Raw genomic sequence first — 17,391 nt, 5'->3', positions numbered from 1 at the left:
TAGGGAAAGCATATTTCACCATCCGAAATAACTGAACATAGAGAACAATTCCCCAACAAATGGGGTGAAACATTTCTCTTCCAGTTTCAAATGTACCACTAATTGGGACACAACAGCTACTTAACCATTCGACAGAGAGAGACAGGGGCAGATAGATATTTACTCCTATAGAAAGGGGCATGAATCCCCAAAAAAGACTCAAGTCGAGCAGGAACTCCGCAACAATAATGAATATGAATAAGACGACGGCATCTTGGGAGGTCAGGAGAAAAAGAAAACGAAGATCCCACTTGTCTCTCTCCACAGCTGAATGAAGACTGTTCTCACTACTAGATACTAACAACATCAGCATGTATATTGTTCGCCATCGGGGACCTCTTCTGGCAATTGAACTGTATATAAGTTACTGGATTTCAGCGGCAATGCTGAAAGTGCCGCCATTAATCGCCCAGACTCCTTGATGCTGGGCAGGTCAGAACTATTGGGGGAGTTAGACGAAATGATGCGTTGGGTACGCATACTCATGCCCATTGTAGTCGTAGTACAGCTTCTCACCACGAGCTATATCACGGCAGGCGACCAGCAAGACATGGCACTCGCCGTCGATGTCGTACCTCACACACTTGACGTTCTGCTTTTTCTTTCCATCACTGCAGGAATTGGACAATATTAGAGTGGCGTAAGTAATGCTTAACACATGTACATTCATAAGGATAGGCAGCGACTACTTACGGAGTGTGGTTGTTGATGCCGTTAATAAAGCGGGCGATGTTTCCACGTTTGTCAGGGCAGATGACAAGCTTCTGGGAAGGATCCGCTGGTGATAGAAGGGTCATTATACTATCACAGCCATCATTTTCCCTGTTCTTTAAATAATCAACATCGCCAGCGTATTCAGTTAAGAATGTGAGATCCTTAATATATGCATCAGCCTGCACAGTGAAGCTGAAAACAAATATGCGTTAGTTTAATTGCTCCATACTGAAAAATGAAGAAACGTCAGAAGAATAATTCCGAAAACATACCCCTCATGGGAATCAAAAACCACCAGAAGAGGAGGGCATTCTCCTCTTTTCAACATGCTTCTGCAAAATTCAATAGTTTCTTTGTCCTCTTTTGAAAGAACCTTCAAAGTCAACAAGTGTATCGTCAGGCACCAACAGATCAAGAAATACATTATACTGTTTTAAGTATAAAAAATTGCTAACCTGCATACCACCTTCCTCAAGTTTTGCTTGATTGGCAGATATAGGGGCCATACTCGGCACATAAGTCAGCTCATTACTGAATTCCATTTTCGAAGATGTCAATGCAGTGGCTGCAGAAGCCATCTGTTCAAGCCTTCGAACTCTATCTGCAGTGGGCACAAATGGCAGTAGCCTCCTCTTCTTCTTGTGCATAACAAGAGATCGTCTCTTTCGCCTCTTAGCATCTGTATACAAGTATGAAGTAATGAATAAATGCAGTGAGCTATATGCAGGATACTATTGGATTGGAGATATATGCAGTTGAATGCTCAAGTAGCTGATGTGTCCCAACAAACAGGATACTACTGTACTGACCGGTCAGTCAGGCAAAACAGAACAATTCACGAATCAACATACAACAACCCCCTACAAGATAACTTTTTCTCCCATTAGAAGTGCAACGTACACGTAATCAGTCCTACTTTAAATAAACTACAAAAGGTGGCGGCTTTTTATGGCTCAATAAGTGCAAGACAGATCACGAACAGGAAATACATGTGACGTATCCCTGCGAACTATCCTGATATACATGTGTACAAATCAATGGAAGTCCAAACTTGACCAACCTACTTCAATAACACAATCCTGCTAAAAGAGTGCTATTAAGATCAAATTAAATTTTTTTAACGATGCTTTCCCACGTATTTCCAGCAGTGATGGTTTTCCCGCGCAATTCTGGCGGCGGTAGCTTTCCCGCGCATTTCCTGCGGTGATAGCTCACTGCATTTTTCAATGTTCATTACCTAGAAATTCTAGTCCACTGTGACACCCACATATGCAGTATACTAGTGTGTCGACCGGTCAGCCTAGCAAAACAAGACGATCAACGAATCAACACACAACACCCACAACAGATACAACTTTTTCTCCTACCAGATGTGCATCATACTCGTAATCAGTCAAGTATTTTTTTTCTCGAATATTAATCAGTCAAGTATTACAGATGAACTATTTACACCTTATGAATTATTTGCATCATCAGCAGGTGGCAATGCAGTATGTGTAACGATTCAGCGACGATTCCTCATCGCAGACTCCCTAGCTTAAGCCATGCGATAAACAGAATCCATGCGATTCAAAATTTCAGAGACAAGAAAAAATTACCCTGAGAAAGCCCGCACTTTGCCGGCCGGACAGCGCCGCCCTCCGCGGCCTTCTCGATCCGGAAGAAATCCACGATCTTGCTCTGCTTCAACGGGAAACCTGACAGAAATTCAACCAACAAGAGGACGAGATGAGATGAAATTCACGGCAGGGGAGCGAGAGCGAGCGCGGACACGAGAAGGGGGGGGGGGGGGGGGGGGGGGGGGGGGGGGGGGGGGAGCGGGAATGGCGAGATCGAGCGGCGGCGGGCGGAGGGACGCACGAATGATGGAGTTCGGGGCGCAGTCGGGGCAGAGCCAGGAGCCGAGCGGGACGGCGGGGAGGATGGGGCGGAGGCAGAAGGTGTGGCGGGCGCGGTCGCAGATGTCGCAGAGCAGCAGCTCCTCGTCGCGGTCCCCGGCGCCGCAGGCCCCGCAGAGGGCCATCACGTGGCGGGCGCGGGCGAGGGGCGGCGGCGCGTCGACGGGGCGCGCCCGGCGCATCACGTCGGAGATCGAGCAGAAGCGGCGCGGCTCCGGCGGCGAGCGGGGCGGGGGCGCCGCCGCCGTCCGCTTCCGCCGCAGCTCCGGCGAGCTCGCCGCCGCCGCCGCCGTCGACGGCGCGAGGGGTGCCATGGGGGGACGGGAGGGGTGTGGTGGGGGGGGGGGGGGGGGGGGGGGGGGCTGTGACTCGGCGAGGCCGGTGGGCTCCTCTCCTCTCACTCTGTCTGGCCTTCGCCGTTGGGGGGAGGTGTGTAAATAGGAGAAACCCGGAGGTGACCGTTGGAAATGTCGCCCCTCCCCAAGGTCCAACCCTCCTTGCTGCCTGCCAAAATTTGTTTGCCCATCAGTTTCTTTCCTCTTTAATAACAACCAAAATTTCAAAATCTTTTGAAATCCTTTCACACACACACATACATTGTGTTATCAAGCCAGGTGATTTTGTTTTGATCCTCTTGGACCAATGCTGGAGCGCGGGACAAATGCGGGATGTCCGATTACACGCGGGAAGGGTACCCCGCGGCATGCGGTTACAGCGCGGGAACGGGTACGCGCGGTGCCATGGCGCGAAGGGTTAACACATTTTTTTGAATCACGTGATTGAAAGTCGGTGTGAAAAATAATTAATGTTATAGCGCGGGAACGGGCGCGTGCAGTGCCGTGGCGCGAAGGGTTAAAATGTTTTTTTTAATTACGTGAGATCAATCGTTGGCGTGAAAAAAATCTATTCGAGATGATAAGTTCACCTACCGGAGGGTGATGCGAGCATGCCAGCGCCCACATGGAGAGATATAGACGACATTATTGCGGCAGACTAATATTTTTGGAAATTAATAAACGCCGGCCAAAAAGAATATATTCTCTCGCTGGAAATGTAGACGAAATTAATTTCGGACATTTATTATTTTCAAATTTCTAAAATGGAAATATCTTCCTGTAGATTGGATGTTATTAATTTCGAGCAATTATTGTTTTCAACTTTTTAAAAGGGAAATATCTTGCTGTAAATTGGTTGTTATTAATTTCGAGCATTTATTCTATTTTCAAATTTTGAAAAGGAGACCTCCTTCTGAATTGCCACGTGGCCTTTTCCCTAAGCTTGACGAAATCGCTTCCTGGTGTTACCAATGGAGGTTTTTTTGGATGGCAATATCTGGGAAACGTTCTCTAGGAGCATTTTCCCAGCGAACGCTCAAATTGTCATGCAATTTCAACTAAAGTTGTCATGGCAATTTTACAGAACTTGTCATGATCGGAAGATAACTTTGCCATGTAGCGCCAAAATAAGCCAATGATTTAATTTGTTTTTGCCATCCATTTGATCTGAATCCAATGGTTGTGGGGGCGTTCACTAAGATCTCCCTCCTAGGGAACGTTCGCCAGTTGTTATTTCCCTTTTTTTGTACTTATGAGTTGTTGATTTTCTTCTGAGAGTTTTCAAGTTGTTCTTGGGGGATCGCATAATGCAGAATGTTCTATTAATAAATGGGAAAATATGTGGGGTTGACGGAGTTATGAGGGTTGTAAGACACTGTTCACTAGGAAATGGATGGATATGGGTATTTCGTATGATATCGTACGGTATCTATTCGAGTCATGTGAAAACTTGCGAGCATCGACAAATATAGGGTTCATTGTTCACCTACCGCGTTGGTGTGAATAGACCATCGCCCCACATGGAGAGATATGGACAATATTAGTGTAAGATGTTAAACTACAATGGTATTACGATATATTCATACTTAGAGTAAATAAGAAATGCCAGAAGTGATATTTATTCCACTATAAAAAGATTAGACTTTACATTTTTCAAGCATTTTTTAAATATTGGAAAAGAGATCCTCTCCATATTACCATGTGACTTTAACTATTTTTCAAAATTTTAAAATCACACCATCTCTGAGATTACCAAAATATGGCATATAGATCAGCAATGTTTCTTTTCAGGGGAGGAGAGTTATATTTTGGTCCTATTGGATTACTATCAAGGATGGAATAATGTAGTATATTCAATTATGAACGATGATATGAGGTTAATGTAGTTACATGGATTGTACGGACACGGTTACACTTGCACGTGAAAATGGATGTGTGTGTTCCATATGATGCCTTATCGCGAAGAGTTAATGCATCTTTTGAGTCATATGAAATCATTATGCGAGCGCTGATAAATCCTAGAGATGATATGCTCACCTACCGTGGTGTAGTGAATAGACCACCACGTACATGGAGAGACAATGCTATTGTGATATGTCATTTGTTTCATAATTCAAATGAATCCATTAATGCTTTTCGATTTTGAGAGTGTGTTGGCCTGCTCTCATGCTGACTCGCCATGTCCACATAGTTGGTGTTATAGTTGACGGAAATCTGACTTGTGTGATCAATTTGTGTTATTTTTAAATTTTTCTTTCACCCACCATGCAAGTTTGCGTACCGTGGATGCGATTAACTCTATACACAATGTCCCCGCAAAAAAAACCTCTATACACAATGGAAAACAATGAAATACACGAGGTCAATGAAGTTGTGTAGGTCATACAAACACTACCGTGCACATGCAATGGATATGGGTGTTACGTGCGATGCCTTGTGGTGAAGAGTTGATGCATCTTTTCTATCGTAGATGTCATCATGCGAGTGCTGATAAAATCCTAGGGTTGATATGTTCACCTACTGCAGCGTAGCAAATAGATCACCATCTTTTGAAAAACAAAACCTCTTCCACATTATCATGTGGCTTTATTTTTGTTTCTACCATTTTGAAATCACAGTCTTGCTTACCAATTCTTTTAGTACCAAATTATGGCATATAGTTTAGCACTTGTCTCTTCAAAGGACATGAGTATTATTTGGGTCCTCTTAGACTATTGTTGGAGCGTAGAATAATGCAGTATGGTCTGTTCTGGACAATGAAAAATATGAGGTTAATGAAGTTATGCGGATTGTACGGATAAGCCGCGCACGTGAAATGGTTATCATTTGGCACAATGCCTTGTTGCGACGAGTTAATGTGCCTTTATGAGTCATATGAAATTATCTTGTGAGCACCGACAAATCCTATGTTTGGTAGCTTCACCTACCATGGTGTAGTGAATATATCACCACCCTGTGGAGAGATAGGAATGATTGCGGTGATATGACCTTTGTTTCATATTTTAGATCTATTTTTGCTATAGAAGTAGATGTTACTACCTTAAAAAAATTGAAAAGAGAACATATCCACATTACCACGTGGCTTTTTTTTCAGAATTTTGAAACCACATTGTCTCTTCCACCAGTTTCAAAGTTATGGCATATAGATTACAAATTTTGTCCTTCAAGGGAGGGGAGTTTTATCTTTGGTCCTATTGGACTATCGAGGGTGGAATGAACGATGAAGATGCATTAGGTTAATGAAGTTATGTGGGTCGTACGAAAACAATGCATTGACTCGTGAAATCGATATGGGTGTTTCGTATGATGCCTTGTCATGAAGAGTTAATGCATATCTTTGTGTCACGTGAAATCATCTCACGAGCGCTGACTAGGGTTGATATCTCCACCCACCGTGGTGTAGTGAATAGATTATCACCCATGTGGAGAGATAGGAACGATATTATTGCATATGTCCTTTGTTTCATATTTTAAAAGAATTATTTCACAATAAAAAGTACATGTTATTACTTTAAGGCATTTACTGTTTTTGATTTTCTGCATCTTTAGCACTTGGCTTTTTCTTTTTTCTTTTCCAAAGTTTGAAATCGCATCTTCTCCCTCACTGAATTTGTCGGTGGTAAGTTATATCATTTGTGTTAGTGTTTTTTTTCTCCAAGGGGATCTTTTTTTTACTCCTTTTTAGATTACAGTTGCGGTAGAATACTGTAGGAAGTTATATCATGAACAATGGAACCACCTCACTGGCACAAGAAATGCTTGAATTGTCAAGTGTCATGTACGTTTTCTACTGAAAATAACATTTACTTTTGGGCAACTTGTTACTTCCAAAAATATGTGGGTCATTTGGAAAACAGCCATGTGCTCCATGATACTTTGCAGATTTTCTGTCAAGTCCAAATTTTGTACTCCCTCCATGGTATTGTACTAGTACAACATTGGACATTCTCTTTTCTTAGGCCCACATGCCAGTCACACATGGACGGCACATTTGAGGGCAGATATGTAATATCAAATGGCATTGCTCTCGATCTTGTAAATATTATCTACGTTTTTCAAAATAAAATACACTGTTTGGACCTCCCACAAATTTTCCAGTAAAGAAAGTAGAGAGGAAACCAGACTAGAAACCCTCACCTTCTGTTGCTCACCAATACCATCAGGAGCAATAGAAGTATTATTTAGGTTCAGCCACCATACATGCCACAGGAGACTACTCCTACATTCTATCATACACAGCATAGCAGCAGTTTTCTGCGAATTTTTATGTCCAGAGTGATTTCTCTTCTTCGAGTATTACAATTAAACCGGTACTACTTGGATAGCTAATCTATTCTATAATCCAGCTAGGGAGACACACTGCTCTTGGATTCACCACTCACTAACCAAGATCTTGTCTTCTTGATCCAGTGAACCCTCCGTGCTTTCGCGGTATTCCAGATTCCTTGTGCAGCCTATGAAGGTACCGACCTTCTCGCCAACGATGGCTTTCGCGATGTTTCCAGTGTTTTGGAGGTTGAACACGACAACTGCAAAATTAAGCACCAAGATTAAAATCGACGATCGGAAACAGTAAGAAGCCTCAAAAACCGATATCCCCTGTACCAGGAATGTTGTTCTCTTGGCATAGTGTGACAGCAGTCATGTCCATTACTGAGAGGTCTCTTGAGATAACCTCGTTATAGCTCACTGTCTCGAGAATGCGGGCATTTGGGTTATGCTTAGGGTTCGCATCATACACACCATCAACATTGGTTGCCTTGAGCACTACCTCTGCATTGACTATACACATAATACAAGAAGAATGGTCAAGGCAAAATAAACAAAGAAAAAAAGTTACTATTCAAACGGTACTGTTCATGTCAAAAGTAGCCTATACCTCGTAATAATATGTTTCTATAGGCACAACACAGATTGTGATTTATCACTGTTTATGTAAAGATTAGTAAACACACTATAACTAGAGGCCAACAATGTTGCCCATGGGCTAGCACAATATTGTAGATCTGTACTGTGTGTTTTTTTTTGCTAAACGTTGTGCCGGCCTGCGTGCTGGGCCAAGTTGACCATGATTGTAACCATACTGCTATTCACTAATTAATACAAAAAGAGGTAAATACACAACTGTCCCAGAAAAATAAAGCTAGAATCAGAAACCAGCTTAAATAGATGCATTGTTTCTCTAACCTAATTGTTGGACTGTCATTTTTCATTTTCAACTTAATACGCACAGGGATCTTCAGTAATACTTAATATACTTAATACATCATCAAGTAAACTCAGTGGAGTGCTTATGTGGGTAGTCATGTAGTCCCATTACCCACAATTGCAAGGAGCATGACAATTAATAAGATGAAAAAAATACACTGAATGTTTCACGGTATTACATATATGTAGCTAAACCTATGGCATGAGAAGACACTGGACTATCAAGAACCATTCATAAGCACCAGTTTTTCTAAGTGAAAGAAATTTCTCCAACTTTTAATGATTAAAGCGGTTCATACTGCATAGCGAAGATTAACGACAAACTCACTTTCTGCACAACGGAGAGCAGCAGCTGTATCAGTTGTAAAGAATGGGTTCCCTGTCCCAGCAGCAAATATAACAACTCTTCCTTTCTCTAAGTGCCTGATTGCTCTTCGGCGTATGTATGGTTCTGCAACTTCTGAAATACGGAATGCAGTTTGGACACGGGTCGGTATCCCAATGCTCTCCATTGTTGCTTGAAGAAATATTGCATTCATCACAGTGGCCATCATACTGAATTGGGGGAAAACAGAAAAAAGGTTGCACAATCAGATTCAGCCCAAATTATTTATTATAACGACAAATCATGTGGTTACTTAACAAGAAATGTCTTTGTAACAAAAAATAATAATGGACAGAAACTAGGTTATAAATTACAGGTGGCCTTGAGTTTGCACAAAAATGTAGACAATATATAGTCATGGATTAAATGGTTTGTAAGATGCAATTATAGTTACACTCAGTTAAGTTAATTCGCCAACGGAAATTCCTATTCTGGCAGATTAGGATGTGCTTACGGGATGGGTACGGTGAGCCATGATACTACAAATATTATACTAGCCAAAAAGTTGGCATGGATTATGGTTTGTAAGATGCAATTATAGTTACATCCAGTTGATTATTGAAATGAAATTCTTGTTATAACAGATATAAATGTGCTTACGTAATGGGCACAATGAACCATAATAGCACAAACATTAAACTGGCCAAATAGTTTGCATGAATTAAATAACAAGCACGCCCTGCTCCTACCAAAATGTGTTGATATTGCATGGCTCGAGCTCATAGCACATCTCATGGCAGCTGACCACAGGTTGATAGAATTATTTAATACTGCAGTTTACAACAGGCATGGAGTATGATTCATACCCGATGTAATCCGCAGAGGAGCGGTCAAGACCACTACATCCAGCCCAAGAGGCCCCACGGAAGATATTGCCGCCACCAACAACAATAGCAACCTGCAATTACTCTCCTTTTTAAATGTGTACAACACATTATTCTACTAGAGAAGACAAGAGAAACATATACACATAACATGAGAACTCTGGCTTGGAATGCATTGCAATTCAAGTGTTGAATTAATACCATCAGACCGAAACAACCCAAATTCACTTCATTTGGTACCAGTCTATCTATTTGGAATGAATCATTTTCATTGTTCATAAACGTAATCCAATAAATAACCAGCAAAAAAATGAAGGCAGCACGGATGGCACACCTCTACGCCTAGTTTGGTGACGGAAGCAACCTCTCTTGCAATTGCCATTGTAACCTGCAGCAGACCACATAATTACATTAACTACATGATGTACACACACATGAGCCGTTTAAATTCAAAGATACACCACCAAAAGCCGCCTCACCTTTGGGTCAATGTTTTCCGTATGATCTCCGGCAAGCGCTTCGCCGCTTACCTTTAGCAAAACCCTTTGCCATTTATACGGCCTTTTAGACCTGGAGCTTTCATCAAGCATAAGGCCGCTGAACGGTGGCATCAGCGATGCTTGGCTTCTGCCAAATGAAAGAGGGCAGGGTGCATCATGGAAAGTGTTAAAGGCATCTCCAATGGGAGACGCCTGTGCAGGCGCTAATGAAGGAAAAAATAAATGTCAGAAAATTGCAAGAACACCTAAGCGCCTGAGCTTCCAACGGCTGACGCTAATAATCTGGACTAAAGTGAACAACCTGGGCGCTTATTGCGGCAAGAAAAATACGTAAGCACCCGATGCATGCTTTGGCAGCGATGCCACATCCGACACCAGGATTTAGCAGCGCAACTGCTAAATGGGCTGGAAATAAATCCTAGCGCCTGCACAAGCGCCCGGCGTTGTAGATGCCCTAAACATGAAAGTGCTTCAACTGTCGATACGATGAAATCGGCAGGCAAGCAGCTAATTGCATCAGGACCTAGAGAGAAGTCGCAATTGATATGCCATATTGACAACAAATACTGCAAAATTGATATGTGCGTACGAGGCCACTACCGACCCAGATAAGCTGCCTCTGGATGGCCGCGAGCATGATTCCACACCGTCGATTCAGGGGCCTGACTGCTACTGATATACCTAGTGAAATATGTAGCCCTGTCAGTGACGCCGTCTGCTACAGCTAACTTATCCGGCCTCGACTCTCCAGGGGAACAGGCACGACGCGGATGCATTCCGTCGAACACCCCGCCGGCGCACTCGCCACGGCGACATCAGGCCAAAGCGGGCGGCCTTGCCGCGAAAACAAAGGAAAAACAAACCGTGCGAGGGACGGCGGGGCCGCGTACCCGTTACCGGAGTAGGAGCCGTTGCCGTTGCTGGAGTCGGCGGCGGCGGCGACGGAGGCGCGCTGGGGCGCGGCGGCGAGGGAGAGGAGGGGGCGGCGCCGGAGTAGCGCCGGCGAGGGGGAGGGCAGGGAGGCGGCGGGGTGGGGCGAGGGGAGGCGCAGGCGGAGGAGGGAGGAGGGGGACACGCCGGCGGCGGCCGCCATGGTGGCCGGGGGGAGTGAGGAGGATGGGAATGGGAATGGGAATTGCTCCACGAAATCCACGCGAGCGAGCGAGAGATATTTTTTTGAACCGGACGCAGTCGGATAGCGGTCCGTGCCCGTGCGTGCCTTCGCTTTCGCCGGGGTCGGAGCTGGGCCTGCTGGACCGTCGACGGCCCAAGAGAGCGGCCCAGCGCCCAGCAAGGCCCAAACGCCACGGGTTTTTTCTGTTCCAGAAAAACTTTTGTCTTTTGCTAAAAAAAGACTTTTCTCTTACAGCTAAAAGTATTTTTGCCATGGGAGTTATGTTTGAAATTTCTATACGTGATTCTTCCTCGACGGGCACGGCAGCTAATTCCTGTACTGATTTTTACGCCAGTTCCTATGTGGCGCTTGACACGCCGGTTAACACGCTAAGGTATGACACAATCACATCTCCCATTCGTGTAGTTTCTATATGGACCGGCTTATGTAGGTTTTTCTAAACGGTTTTGGGAGCCTTCTAATAGGTTCCATCGGTTTTCTCCTGGGTCGATTTTCCTTGGGGTTTTTAGGTCGGCTCTTGTTCAATTTTTTCATTTTTCGTTAAATTTTTCCTTTAGTGTTATTTCATTGTTAATTTTAATGAACTGTATTTATCATTCTGGTGAACTTATTCGAAAATTTCACAAGATTTTTAAATTTTGTGAACATTTTGAAACCATTAACTTTTTTAAAATTCGTAAAAAATTATCAATTCCAGGAACATTTTTGTTTCAGATTTGTGAGTAACTTTGCAAAATTTTCAAATCTGTGAACTTAAAAATAAATGGTGAATATTTTCAAACTTCACGAACATTTTTTCAAATTTTTGTGAAACTTTTTCCGTGATTTTTTCAAATGCATGAAGTTCTTAAAATTAACTAACATTTCGTAAGAAACTCGTGCAGTTTTAAAAGTCAACGACCAGTAGTCAACAGTCAGATATCAAAGGTCATCGTTCAACTATTAGGACATTTTTTTTAGAAACCGCTGTCAAAACGCATGTTCGCTAGCTAGTGAGGAAGCGCCTGGACATGGCTAGGCAGTGGCCTATATAGCCGCGCACATGCGCCAGCACGCTAGCGGGCGCAAAAGGCGCAAGGGAGGAGGTCTTAGTATTTTACGATAACCTTGCCTTAGTGCATTTCGGAAAGCTTCTATGGACTGGTTTTGTTTTTAAGAGCTATCATGCTGGGTTTTTTGTTTTTCCCCTATTGTGATTTTCTCAGCGGTTTTAGTGGTTGTCATTGGCTTTCTTCGTTTTTTTTTGTTTTCTTTGGGTTTTTCCATTTTATCCTTTTTTTGAAATACATGTGAAACTTTTCCCTACATGAAGTTAATTTTTGTATATAAGCTTAAAAAAATGATGATATACGATGTCATTTGTCAAATATATGAGTAATTGTTTTCTAAATAGTTATTTGAACATTTGTAAGAAAACAGTTAAACATTTTTTAAAAGTATTGAACTTCTTATTGAAATGAACAAAACATTTTTGTTAAATTACATGAACATATTTTTAAATTGTACAAACATTTCTCAGAATATCACAAACATATTCTTGGCACCCGTGGTCATTTTTTTATAAAATGTCAGATTTTTTTGGAATGGTATGAAACTATTTTTAGAAACTATGCCAACATTTTTTAAAAATTCTATAATCATTTAAAAAACTGATGAACATCTTTTTTTAAATGTCAAACATATTAAACTATGCCAATATTTTTTTACATCGTATAAGCTATTTTTAAATTGAATACAGATTTATTAAGTCACACAAACACTATTTTGTTATTTTCGTTATTTAGATGCTTTTTAATGAAATGCAATAAAGATTTTAAAATGCGTGAACATTTTTTAAAATGTCAAGTACATTTTAATGCATGGTATGAAACATTTTTTTGTTTACGTGAATATTTTTCCTTCATTTTATTTTTGTCCACGTTTTTCCCATTTTCTGTGAAAAATAGTTCGTCAGAACCAATTATCGTTGGATCCAGTTTCAAAGATCTCGGTGCGAGAAATCCAACAGGGAAAACATATCGGAATTTGGATGCATGGTTTAAAAGATAAACTGTTTTGAATAGACGAATCTATGAAAAAAGGGAAAGCACTTAGGATGCAGGAAAACGCTTTCTGACATTGAGATGTCGATTTGTTTTTCATCGAAAAGGAAGAAGGCTGAGAGGATAGCAGCCTTCCTTCGGGCTTTGCCTACCGGCGTTCTAATAAAGAATTCTGGCTCGGCCCGGGAAAGCGTTGTTTGACAAATGGTGAACATGTAGTGCGCCACTTATCACAATATGGGATGGTAGGATTGATTTTTGCAAAGACAACTCCTTCATTAGTGATTTCTGGTAACCATACACCTCGAACATGTATATGCGCTCTTCTCGATAAGAGGTTTTATACGACGCTTACTGAATCAAATTGCAACCCTTTCGCACGGGGAACCCCGACTAGGCCTGCCTATTACTTTGCACTATAAGCCCTCAGGGTGCTGTGGCGAGCTGACTATTGTAGCACTACGCGAGAGGTGTAGGTCCCAGATTTTTAGTCTTTTTATTCCATCTTTGAAACCATGGAAAATAGAGTTAAAAAGTGTGATCTGTTTTATATAATTTTGTGAACATTTATAAAACGTGTGAACATTTTTCCAAAACTTACAATATACTATGAAAACTCGGACATTTTTTATAAAGTGAGTATTTTTTGAAAATCTAAACTTTTTAAAAAACATAAGTATTTTTTCAAATTTGTGAACATTGTTTGAGCATTTTTTGATAAAGGTGGACCAGTATTTCTAAATTTCCAAATATTAATTTTTCAATATTTGAATATTTTTTAAACACCGAACATTTGCAATCATTTTTGGAAACATGTTTTTTTATTTTTCGAAAGCACGGACATTTTGTTCAAATTTGGGAGTTGATGTTGAAAAGTTGAACATTTTTGAAATTTTGAAACATTTTCTGAAAGACGAAAGCATTATTTTTGGAATTGTGCACATTTTTTTTATATAATCATCAATATTTTAAAAAAATTGTGTTAATAAAAAGGAAAACAATAAACAAAAAGGAAAGGAAATACAAAAACAAACACAGAAAAAACCAAGTAAAGAAAATAACAAAACCGGCAAAATCAGACTGGTACCTTCTAGAATGCTCCCAAAACCGAGAAACCAAGGTATAGAACCTTGTTGCTAAAAGGGCCGGCCCGTTTCTATTGCTCACTCGTCAACTCTCTATGCTCGGCCGAGGCGACCACGTCCTTTGTATTTCGCATCAGCGACCACGTCCTCCATCTGCCTTCTCCATGAGCGGCGAGGTTCAAGATTCGTGAAGTGAAGGTGCGGTCGCTCGCAAAGAATAGTAGAACATGGGAGACGGATTGGCCCACTTGGGACACAATGCCCTGCCGCCTCCCATGCCCTACTTCTCCTCAGAGGGGTCTGTGACCTGTCTGTTGGGGAACGTAGCATGCAATTTCAAAAAAATTCCTACGATCACTCAAGATCTATCTAGGAGATGCATAGCAACGAGAGTGGGAGAGTGTGTCCACGTACCCACGTAGATCGAAAGCGGAAGCGTTAGTTTAAGGCGGCTGATGTAGTCGAACGTCTTCGCGTTCCAACCGATCAAGTACTGAACGTACGACACCTCCGAGTTCAGCACACGTTCAGCTCGATGACGTCTCTCGAACTCTCGATCCAGCAAAGTGTCGAGGGAGAGTTTCCTCAGCACAACGGCATGGTGACGGTGATGGTGATGTGATCCGTGCAGGGCTTCGCCTAAGCACTACGACAATATGACCGAGGAGTAAACGGTGGAGGGGGGCACCGCACACGGCTAAAAAACAATTGATGTCCTTTGGGGTGTCCCCTGCCCTCATATATAAAGGAGGAGAGGGGAGGAGGCTGGCCCTAGGGGGCGCGCCAAGTGGGGGGAGACCCGCTAGGACTCCTAGTCCTAGTCGCCCCTTCCTTCTTTCGGAGGGGGAAAGGGGGAAGGAGAGGGAGAGGGAGAAGGAAAGGGGGGCCGCGCCCCCTTCCCTTGTCCAATTCCGACTGCCCATGGGGGGGGGGCGTGCCACCCCTTGTGGGCTGCTCTGTCTCTCCCCTATGGCCCATGTTGGCCAATTACTTTCCCTGTGGGATTCCGGTAACCCCTCGGTACTCCGATAAATATCCGAAACACTCCGAAACCATTCCGGTGTCCGAATACTATCGTCCAATATATCAATCTTTACCTCTCGACCATTTCGAGACTCCTCGTCATGTCCGTGGTCTCATCCGGGACTCCAAACAGTCTTCGGTCACCAAAACACATAACTCATAATACAAATCATCATCGAACGTTATGCGTGCGGACCCTACGGGTTCGAGTACTATGTAGGCATGACCGAGACACATCTCCGATCAGTAACCAACAGCGGAACCTAGATGCTCATATTGGTTCCTACATATTCTACGAAGATCTTTATCGGTCAAACCGCAATGACAACATACGTCATTCCCTTTGTCATCGGTATGTTACTTGCCCGAGATTCGATCGTCGGCATCCTCATACCTAGTTCAATCTCGTTACCGGCAAGTCCTCTTTACTCATTCCGTAATGCATCATCCCGCAACTAACTCATTAGTCACATTGCTTGCAAGGCTTATCGTGATGTGCATTACCGAGAGGGCCCAGAGATACCTCTCTGATACTCGGAGTGACAAATCCTAATCTCGATCTATGCCAACCCAACAAACACCTTCGGAGACACCTGCAGAGCATCTTATAATAACCCAGTTACGTTGTGACGTTTGATAGCACACAAGGTGTTCCTTCGGTATTCGGGAGTTGCATAATCTCATAGTCAAAGGAATATGTATAAGCATGAAGAAAGCAATAGCAATAAAACTTAACGATCATTATGCTAAGCTAACGGACGGGTCTTGTCCATCACATCATTCTCTAATGATGTGATCCCGTTCATCAAATGACAACACATGTCTATGGTCAGGAAACATAACCATCTTTGATTAACGAGCTAGTCAAGTAGAGGCATACTAGGGACACTTTGTTTTGTCTATGTATTCACACATGTATCAAGTTTCCGGTTAATAAAATTCTAGCATGAATAATAAACATTTATCATGATATAAGGAAATATAAATTGAAAGATCGTGGATGTCGCCTAGAGGGGGGGGGGATGAATAGGCGCTTTAAAATAATTACAGTTGAGGCTTGAACAAATGCGGAATAAACCTAGCGGTTAATTTGTCAAGCACAAAACCTACAACAACTAGGCTCACCTATGTACACCAACAACTTATGCTAAGCAAGAAAAACTACTTAGGTGATAGCAAGATATATGACAAGAAACAATATGGCTATCACAAAGTAAAGTGCATAAGTAAAGGGCTCGGGTAAGAGATAACCGAGGCACGCGGAGACGACGATGTATCCCGAAGTTCACACCCTTGCGGATGCTAATCTCTGCTTGGAGCGGTGTGGAGGCACAATGCTCCCCAAGAAGCCACTAGGGCCACCGTAATCTCCCCACGCCCTCGCACAATGCAAGATGCCGTGATTCCATTAAGGGACCCTTGAGGGCGGTCACCGAACCCGTACAAATGGCAACCCTTGGGGGCGGTCACCGAACCCGTACACTTTGGCAACCCTTGGGGGCGGTCACCGGTACCCATCAAATTGCTCGGGGCGATCTCCACAACCTAATTGGAGACCCCGACGCTTATCCGGAGCTTTACACCACAATGATTGAGCTCCGAACACCACCAACCGTCTAGGGCGCCCAAGCACCCAAGAGGAACAAGCTCAAGGGTACCAAGCACCCAAGAGTAATAAGCTTCTCAACTTGTAACTTCCACGTATCACGTGGAGAACTCAAACCGATGCACTAAATGCAATGGCAAGGGCACACGGAGTGCCCAAGTCCTTCTCTCTCAAAACCCACCGAAGCAACTAATGCTAGGGAGGAAAATGAGAGGAAGAACAAGACGGAGAACACCAAGAACTCCAAGATCTAGATCCAAGGGGTTCCCCTCACAAAGAGGAGAAAGTGATTGGTGGAAATGTGGATCTAGATCTCCTCTCTCTTTTCCCTCAAAAACTAGCAAGAATCCATGGAGGGATTGAGAGTTAGCAAGCTCAAAGAAGGTCAACAATGGGGGGAGAACACGAGCTCAAAGGATAAGGTTCATTGGGGAAGAAGACCTCCTTTTATAGGAGGGGGAAAATCCAACCGTTAAGTGCTTAGCCCGCACACGAGCGGTACTACCGCTCCACGAGCGGTACTACTGCTCGGGCGGAAGAAGCAGTGAAAAGGAGCAACAAAACAAGAACCTTGGGGCGGTAGTACCGCCGATAAGC

At 43.0% G+C, this 17,391-nt stretch overlaps 2 protein-coding genes across 2 annotated transcripts; both read right to left on the bottom strand.

Annotated features, from left to right (window-relative positions):
- On the bottom strand, nucleotides 1-3,053 carry LOC109778069 (histone-lysine N-methyltransferase ATXR6). Its single transcript, XM_045234409.2, has 6 exons — nucleotides 2,614-3,053; nucleotides 2,352-2,450; nucleotides 1,209-1,432; nucleotides 1,026-1,126; nucleotides 733-945; nucleotides 1-650 (listed from the first exon to the last, which is right to left on the bottom strand). Exons 1-6 carry the CDS (start codon nucleotides 2,963-2,965, stop codon nucleotides 491-493), a joined length of 1,149 nt encoding a protein of 382 aa, XP_045090344.2. The 5' UTR covers nucleotides 2,966-3,053; the 3' UTR covers nucleotides 1-490.
- A 4,006-nt stretch (nucleotides 3,054-7,059) lies between these two features.
- On the bottom strand, nucleotides 7,060-11,094 carry LOC109778068 (uncharacterized). The gene is made up of 7 exons (XM_020336619.4): nucleotides 10,794-11,094; nucleotides 9,883-10,030; nucleotides 9,738-9,791; nucleotides 9,386-9,477; nucleotides 8,523-8,749; nucleotides 7,592-7,768; nucleotides 7,060-7,515 (listed from the first exon to the last, which is right to left on the bottom strand). The coding sequence occupies exons 1-7, from the start codon at nucleotides 10,994-10,996 to the stop codon at nucleotides 7,358-7,360; spliced, it is 1,059 nt and encodes a 352-aa protein (XP_020192208.2). The 5' UTR covers nucleotides 10,997-11,094; the 3' UTR covers nucleotides 7,060-7,357.
- Between the last annotated feature and the right edge of the window lie 6,297 nt (nucleotides 11,095-17,391).

The sequence above is a fragment of the Aegilops tauschii genome, chromosome 3, assembly GCF_002575655.3.
Source record: "Aegilops tauschii subsp. strangulata cultivar AL8/78 chromosome 3, Aet v6.0, whole genome shotgun sequence".
Lineage (NCBI taxonomy): Eukaryota > Viridiplantae > Streptophyta > Magnoliopsida > Poales > Poaceae > Aegilops > Aegilops tauschii.
Note: the sequence above shows the minus strand (reverse complement) of the source record. Positions and strands in the feature narration are given on the sequence as shown.